At 42.8% G+C, this 8,163-nt stretch overlaps 2 protein-coding genes across 2 annotated transcripts; one reads left to right on the top strand and one right to left on the bottom strand.

Annotated features, from left to right (window-relative positions):
- Nucleotides 1-1,289: 1,289 nt before the first annotated feature.
- On the bottom strand, nucleotides 1,290-7,928 carry Rptn (repetin). Its single transcript, XM_227371.5, has 3 exons — nucleotides 7,891-7,928; nucleotides 5,947-6,104; nucleotides 1,290-5,239 (listed from the first exon to the last, which is right to left on the bottom strand). Exons 2-3 carry the CDS (start codon nucleotides 6,082-6,084, stop codon nucleotides 2,027-2,029), a joined length of 3,351 nt encoding a protein of 1,116 aa, XP_227371.1. The 5' UTR covers nucleotides 6,085-6,104; nucleotides 7,891-7,928; the 3' UTR covers nucleotides 1,290-2,026.
- Nucleotides 7,175-7,676, top strand: RGD1560208 (similar to Farnesyl pyrophosphate synthetase (FPP synthetase)). The gene has a single exon (XM_039103337.1). It carries the CDS (start codon nucleotides 7,194-7,196, stop codon nucleotides 7,674-7,676), a length of 483 nt encoding a protein of 160 aa, XP_038959265.1. The 5' UTR covers nucleotides 7,175-7,193.
- Nucleotides 7,929-8,163: the final 235 nt, after the last annotated feature.

The raw sequence follows: 8,163 nt of genomic DNA, 5'->3' as shown, positions 1-8,163 counted from the left end.
GTCTGTCGATCAATTTAAGCTTATTCCCAATTAGTTTACAAATAAATGAGGCTCAGACTGTGGTTATTTTATTTGGCTTTGACAATTACTGGGGTGGGGGTAACCCCTAATCTACTCTTCTAACTGCAGATCTGGCCTCCCCAGCTGTATATTCCAGAAACTTGCTGCTTCTCCTGGCCACAGGTTCATCTTCCGTCTCCCTTCAGGGTGAGGTGTCCTTTCCTCCTTTCTCTTCCCTTTTCCAACTTTTCCCTTCAACCAGGTCACTCTAAACTCACCTACCTCTAATCCTTCTAGCAATTGGCTGTAGACAGTTTTATTTAACCAATAGTTCTAAATCAAGGAACAACATTTGCACCACAGAAGATTGTAAACCTGAGAAGTCCCTTTAGACCCAGAATTTAGCATTGCAATGCATAGCAACCGAACAAACCTCCATAGCCTTGAACGATAATCTATGCCTGTCTGTCTTAGTGCGTTTGGACCCGGAGGGAAAAGACTGTTGCTATGGCTTTCAGTACTCATTCCTAGCTTCTATATTTATCTTTCTTACACTAAGAGTTCTGGATGTGCATTCCTGTTTTTCCAAGCTGGAATGTTGGAGTTAAAGAGGATTTGGAGTTGGCAAGACTTAATGAACATCTTAATGTGGAATCGAAGGAGTAGTTGTGAGTGAGATAGAACAATTTTCTGGTAGAGATAAGAGATGAAAATTATGTTTAGGTGAACAGAAAGTTCATTTTGGCTAGTTATTAGTCAGTTCTAATGATTTCTCTTATAAGTGTTCAGAAACTCAGAGAACAGATAGATTTTTTTTTCTTTGAGACAGTGTCTCATTCGGTGTTTCATATTGGCCTGAAAACTGCTATGTAGAGCAGACTGGTCTAAAATTCACTAAGATCCTCCTGCCTCAGTCTTCTGAGTGCTGTGATGACAAGTATAAACCACCATGCTTGGCTTCATACGATATTTTAGAAGATAGGAAATGAGACCTTTTAAATCTGTTTTATTTTACTTTACATGTATGAGTGCTTTGCCTGCATGTATTACGTCCATTACATGTGTGTCTTCTGTCTGAAGAGGACAGAAAAGTGTCAAGTCCTTTGGAACTGGAGTTATGGATGAGCCAACACATGGGGTAAGAACCATAGCCCAGTACTCTGCAAGGACAGCAAGTGCTCCTAACTGCTGAACAATCTCTCCAACCCTAAGAGATGAAGATTTATTCTTAGAAAATGATCCATACGTGAAAGTCATATTCCACGCCGAAGAAAGGAAAAAGCCGTCAATATCATTGCTCACCAATCATTTATTGAGTTTTTTAATATAATTTCATGTTCTACATATGGTCTTTGTTGGAAAGGTTTTCAGAATTGATAGGCTTGTCTACCAGGAATCTTCAAACAAGATGAAATATATATATTTTTTTTATGTGTGATGGTTTGGTAGGGGTCTTGTCAATTTTTCTGACCCATCAGTGGAGGAATAGGAGCCTAGGCCTCAGAGATACTGATATTAGAGATACTCTGCTTGATCTCTAGCTCCCCTGGAGACTTCTCACTGTTTCATCCAAGTCTAGACCATGAAGCTTGTGTAGCTCCTGATATTTTATCCATAAGAGCCAAAGTTTACCAAAGTCCAAATCCCTTTCTTCAAATGTAGTAGAAGTTTTCAGTACACTTTTTTTGTTTCTGAACTTCAGGAAGAGCGCTCTGCCATTCAATGATTCAACAAGGTATCACCTAAACTGAAAATAAACTAGCAATGATTTAAATCCACAAAGTGATCAAAACGAAGATTGATTAGTTCACCTAATTTACTCCACACAATCAATTAACTATGCAATTGCTATTCAAAGAGTTGAAATTTCAAAATATGAGTACAAGTCTTCAAAAGCATTCTTATAGAGAGACAAAAAGAGAGAAGGATGAAATATAATCTCAACCTTTTAAACAGAAGTAACAATAAATTGGCATGTAGGTTTCTTCTTTAGCTTCGACTTACTTTAGCCTGCTGCTCACAAGGCCTAATAATGATATGCTGCCTGCTCTTGGACATAGTCATAGAAAGGGCTGGAGGTGTTAGCTGTTTTGGTAGCATGGTTTCCAGATTTTTCTCTTCTTTGGGACCTTTCACCACTATGTGTTGGATGGAAATGTCTTCCCTGGGACCCTTCATACTGGTCCTCTTCATTCCTGTGGAATTTTTCTTTGTTGGGGAAGGTTCTGAATTGGCCTTGGCCTCCTTGATACTTCTCATTTTCTTCATGGGTATGTCTATCCCATTGTTGATGATGGCCTCGTCTCTTGTGATTTTGCTCCTCTTCATCCTGTCTACCATGTTGGTGATCATGATTTTCTTCATGAGTTTGCCTGTGTTGTCTTTGCTTGTTCTGCTCATCTGCATGGGTTTGCCTATCACTTCTTTGATGGTTCTGTTCCTCTTCATGAGTTTGCCAGTTCTGCATCTCATATAGACTTTCCTGATCCTCAACATTGTGTCTATCCCAATCTTGATGATGCTCTTCCTCTCCCCAGTGGCCCTGCTCGCTGCTCTGTGATTGTGAGTCATACTCTTCATGAGAGTATGGCTCTTGATGTACCTGAGCTAAGAGTTTGTGTTGATTATCCTCTTCAGGCTTCCATGCCTGGTGCTGGATTTGCTGCTCCCTTCTATCCTGGGATCTCTGTCTCTGGGTTTGATTCCCTTCTTCTCTTGAATTCTGTTGACTTAGTTTTCCTGACCTTCCAGATTGTTCAACATATGAGTCTCTTCTTGTTCTATCAGTCCCTTGAAAGTGCTTGTTTTGCCCTTGAAATTCAGTTTTTCCAGTGTCTGACTGACCACAGTGAGAACTCTGGCTTTGTCTGTCTGTCTGACCCTGGTGAGAACTCTGGCCTTCTCTGTCTCTCTGACCATGATGAAAACTCTGGCCTTGTCTGTCTGACTGATGCCATTGTGAACTCTGGCCTTGACTGCCTGTTTGACCCTGGTGTGAACTCTGGCTTTGTTCACCCGTCTGACCATGTTGAAAGCTCTGGCCTCTTCTGTCTGTCTGATGCCAACGTGAACTCTGGTCTTGATTATCTGTCTGACCCTGATGAGAGCTCTGGCCTTGTCTGCCTATTTGACCCTGGTGTGAACTCTGGCTTTCTTCCCTGGTCCATCCCTGGGGAGAGCTGTGGCTTTGTCCCCCTGTTTGACCCTGGTGTGAACTCTGGCTTTCTTCCCTTGTCCATCCCTGGTGAGAGCTCTGGCTGTGTCCCCCTGTTTGACCCTGGTGTGAACTCTGGTCTTGTCTGCCTTTCTGACCCTGGTGGGAACTCTGGTCTTCTCTGCCTTTCTGACCCTGGTGGAAACTCTGGTCTCCTCTGCCTTTCTGACCCTGGTGAGAACTCTGGTCTTCTCTGCCTTTCTGACCCTGGTGGAAACTCTGGTCTTCTCTGCCTTTCTGACCCTGGTGGAAACTCTGGTCTCCTCTGCCTTTCTGACCCTGGTGAGAACTCTGGTCTTCTCTGCCTTTCTGACCCTGGTGGAAACTCTGGTCTTTGCCTTTCTGACCCTGGTGGGAACTCTGGTCTCCTCTGCCTTTCTGACCCTGGTGGAAACTCTGGTCTTCTCTGCCTTTCTGACCCTGGTGGGAACTCTGGTCTCCTCTGCCTTTCTGTCCCTGGTGGGAACTCTGGTCTCCTCTGCCTTTCTGACCCTGGTGTGAAATCTGGCCTTGTCTGTCTGCCTGACCCTGATGAGAACTCTGGCCTTCTCTGCCTGTCTGACCATAATGAAAACCCCGGTCTTGTCTGTCTGTCTGATGCCAATGTGAACTCTGGTCTTGATCCTCTGTCTGACCATGATGAGAACTCTGGCCTTGTCCACCTGTCTGACCATAATGAAAACCATGGTCTTGTCTGTCTGACTGATGCCAACGTGAACTCTGGTCTTGATCCTCTATCTGACCATGATGAGAACTCTGGTTTTGTCTGCCTTTCTGACCCTGGTGAGAACTCTGGTCCTCTCTGCCTTTCTGACCCTGGTGGGGACTCCGGTCTTGTCTGCCTTTCTGACCCTGGTGAGAACTCTGGTCTCCTCTGCCTTTCTGACCCTGGTGGGAACTCTGGTCTCCTCTGCCTTTCTGACCCTGCTGGAAACTCTGGTCTTCTCTGCCTTTCTGACCCTGGTGGAAACTCTGGTCTTCTCTGCCTTTCTGACCCTGGTGAGGACTCTGGCCTTGTCTGCCTTTCTGACCCTGGTGAGGACTCTGGCCTTGTCTGCCTTTCTGACCCTGGTGAGGACTCTGGCCTCGCCTGCCTTTCTGACTCTGGTGAGAACTCTGGTCTTCTCTGCCTTTCTGACCTTGGTGAGAACTCTGATCTTGTTTGTCTTTCTGACCATGTTGGAAACCCTGGTCTTGTCTTCCTTTCTGGCCATAATGGAAACTCTTGTCTTGTCTATCTGTCTGCTCATGGTATGAACTATGTCCTTTTTTGTTTGTCTGGCCATACTGAGACTTCTGGCCTTGTCTCTCTGTCTGACTGTGGCCTGATTTCTGATGTTGATTTCCATATTGTTCATAAGAGTCAGATTCTTGACTGGTTTGACTAGAATAAGACTCTTTTCTGAATCTTCCAGACTGGCCACGGTTACTTTGTTCTCCAAATGTTTTAGACTGGCCATAATGAGAAGCCTGTGCAGGGTTCTCAGACTGATATAAGGCAAAGATATATCCTTGGCCTTTGGGCTGGTCATGACTAGATTTATAGCTCAGTCTTTGACTAGAGCTTGAAGATTGACCATCTGACTCAGACTGATCTGAGCTATAATCTGTGTCTGATTTCTCAGAATGACCATAGTGGGAGTCCCCATGGAATGTCTCTGACTGACCATAGTGAGGATCTGTATCATGTTTCTCAGAGTCCTTATTTTGTCTCTGGGACTGATCATGTTGGACATTTTGACGTCCCTCAGACTGACTGTGGTGAGAGTTCTGGCGTTGTCCTTGATACCTCTGCTTATGTTGTCTGCTTGTGTTTTCTGAAAATTTATGACTCTGTGTTCCTTCCTGACCATGTTCCTTCTGGAAGGAGGTTCCAGTTCCATGCAACTTACTATCTAGCTTATGATGGCAGGCTTGGACCAATTGGAACACCAGCAAGAGGTATTCATGAAAATCAACATATCCATTTCTATCTCGGTCCAAGTGTTCCAGAATGGTTTCCACAGTCTCTGGATCATTTGGTCTCTGTGAGAAGAAAAAAAAAGTTCTTTTATGGCTGCTGGATTGTATATTAGCAATAATGTTCCAATACACTCAGTCCCCACCCCCAGAGAAACCATTAATGTTAAGTAGCTTGGCTCTGCTTCTACCCTTGATAAGCTTGTTCTCTGAACCTCATCCCTTGGTAAACCAATGTTGTATTACCACAAGCAATAGACAATTGTATCAACAATTAATTTGAATCATTTGAAAAAGTTACTGTATCTTTTTACATGGTATAGCCTATATGTTTATATACCTCTTTCTCACTATAGTTTGACATTCTAGAAGGAAAAGAAGTTAAGTTTTCTTCATGTTGGCATCTGTAGTAACTAGGATTATGCCAGTATAGAATTAGGTACTCAATGAATCCTTAGTGAATTATTGAATAAATACATGAGAAGGTGCGTGCACAGGGTTATGAATAGAAAATATGAATATCAGATTTCTTTTAAAGTTACTTTGAGTTGTTCTTTGATTTGTCCAAATTCACATACAAAGAGGGAGGTGTGTGTGTGTGTGTGTGTGTGTGTGTGTGTGTAAGAACACTAAGAAGTACCAGAAAGTACTTATCAGTAAATTACTGGTGGGGAATGACCAAGTAAAGCAAAATATTAATAAAAATCTCCTGGGTGCAAACATTAGAATCATACACATTCCACTCCAAACGACAAAGAATCTATCTATCTTACCCGAAGGATGTCTCCAAACTCAGCGAGGAGCAGCTGCTTCAACTCCTTCTTGCTCAGTGAAGCGCCTGCCCCATGATGTTCAGCATAGTTCTGGAACACCTTGTTCACGTTGAGTATGCTGTTCAGAAGTTGAGGCATCTTGACAAACCCTGGTGAATCTTAAGAAGGAGGAGGAGGAGGAATAAGAGGAGGAAGAAGAAGAAGAAGAAGAGGAGAAGAAGAAAAAGTGGTAAGCTTTTGTTTATGTTTGGGATGAAAACCTGGAGTCAGCATTTCCAGAGGAATAATGGTGTTTTGGGAGGTTTGGGAAAGGTTTGAGAAACCACAGAGCCCCTTCTTATAATAATTTGCCATAATTTTAGGCTAGTCATTATATGATCAACACTCAGGCTCTAACAATCATATGCTATCATGGCAGTGATTCAGAAAATTTTTTCTTTGCCAGAAAAGAGTAAATTCTTTTCCAAAAATTAAACATGTATTGTAGAGATTTTATGTGCCTTACTGTCTACTCTGGTTGGGAGTTGCTTAGCTGAGATTCTCATGTTAGAAGAAAAATTAAGGATAGCTCATTGAGGATGGGCTAGATGTAAACACAGTAGTTCATAATTGTCTATCAGTGACTGGGGATAACAGTAAATGCATGCCATTGAGAGTTATTCATTTTCTAAAGAGTCTTCTTTAAACAATGAAGAAAGTTAAATATCTTTTTCAGTGGTCCAAGAAACCTTTCTGAGAGGTTAAATTCTAGAAAATCCTTTTACCTGCTTAGTAAATGGAATCATTAAACAAACAAGCAAATAAACAAATAAATACAGTTACAGAAAGTAGACACACTGCACACTTGAAAGACAATGCACAGTCAGGTTGCTCAACATTGGCTGTGTTGGGAAGCTAGGGTCTTCTGCAGTTTGTATGCCACTATTCTTTCTTGTGGTGTGAAAAGTCTAGTAACTATGCTCCTAAGCTTCAGAAAATGAAATCCCAACTGCAAAACATAGTTATACAGTGATGCCTGTATATAAAGGTGACAAATGAGAGATTGCATGGGACTTTTGTGGCCATTTATTATAGTGAACCTGAATATCACTGAGTCCCCATGATCCAGGACCTTGCCTAACTTGTACAAAAGGTAAACACTCTACTACAAAACACTTAGCTCTCAGTCAGTCATTCAGACTCTCAGTTTGGGAATATCTAGGGCCTATGTTTCACAGATGTAGAGGTAGGCCACTCTAGCATTTATCATGTTTAAGATAGAGTCCTGTACAGCTTTCTACTCTTTCTACCTCCCTATCGCAGCTGCCATGTACATGGCTGGATTCGATAGGGAGAAGGAACATGCTAATGCTCTAAAGATCCTGCTGGAGATGGGCAAGTTCTTCCAGATCCAGGATGACTACCTTGATCTCTTTGGAGACCCCAGTGTGACGGGAAAGGTCGACACTGACATCCAGGACAACAAATGCAGCTGGCCGGTGGTTCAGTGTCTCCTACGAGCCACTTCTCAGCAACACCAGAAAGTAGAGGAGAATTATGGGCAGAAGGACCCAGAAAAAGTGGCGCAGGTGAAAGCACTGTATGAGGCGCTGGATCTGCAGAATGTGTTCTTCAAGTACGAGGAAGACAGTTACAACCACCTCAAGAGTCTCATAGAGCAGTGCTCTGTGCCCCTGTCCCCATCCATCTTCCTAGAACTAGCAAAGAAGATCTACAAGTGGAGAAAGTGACCTCGAATTGTACAGGCTGAGAGGGAGAGGTCTCAATAAATTATTGTTCAACAAAAAAAAAAAAAAAAGATAGAGTCCTATAAAGCCAGCAGAAAAGTGCCTAAGAGTGTCACTGACAAAGCAGTCCTGTCCTTCACCTCTTAGTATTATACTATAAGACGTATATACTGCCATACCTATGGATACTGCTATTGTTCCAGCATTCGTGTCTTACCTGCTTGAGGAAGATGAGCAGAAGAGTCAGGAGTCAGGGAGGATGGTAGAGACCTGAAAATTCGTCCTATTTATAGGGCTTTTAATTATCCTACTAAGTCATCCCAGGAGTCACCCATTCTGTTGGTAGGGCCTGAATCATTCTGGGCTCAACCCAGATTAGCCCAGTTCAATCCAGCTTGACTTCTCCCTGTGCAAACCGTTTGCTTTATTTACTTCCCTTGTTTGCTCATGAACCTGTTTGTCACTGTCGTAGGTACACTTTTCAAGTTTC

The sequence above is a fragment of the Rattus norvegicus genome, chromosome 2 (genome assembly GCF_036323735.1).
Source record: "Rattus norvegicus strain BN/NHsdMcwi chromosome 2, GRCr8, whole genome shotgun sequence".
NCBI classification, from domain to species: domain Eukaryota; kingdom Metazoa; phylum Chordata; class Mammalia; order Rodentia; family Muridae; genus Rattus; species Rattus norvegicus.
Note: the sequence above shows the minus strand (reverse complement) of the source record. Positions and strands in the feature narration are given on the sequence as shown.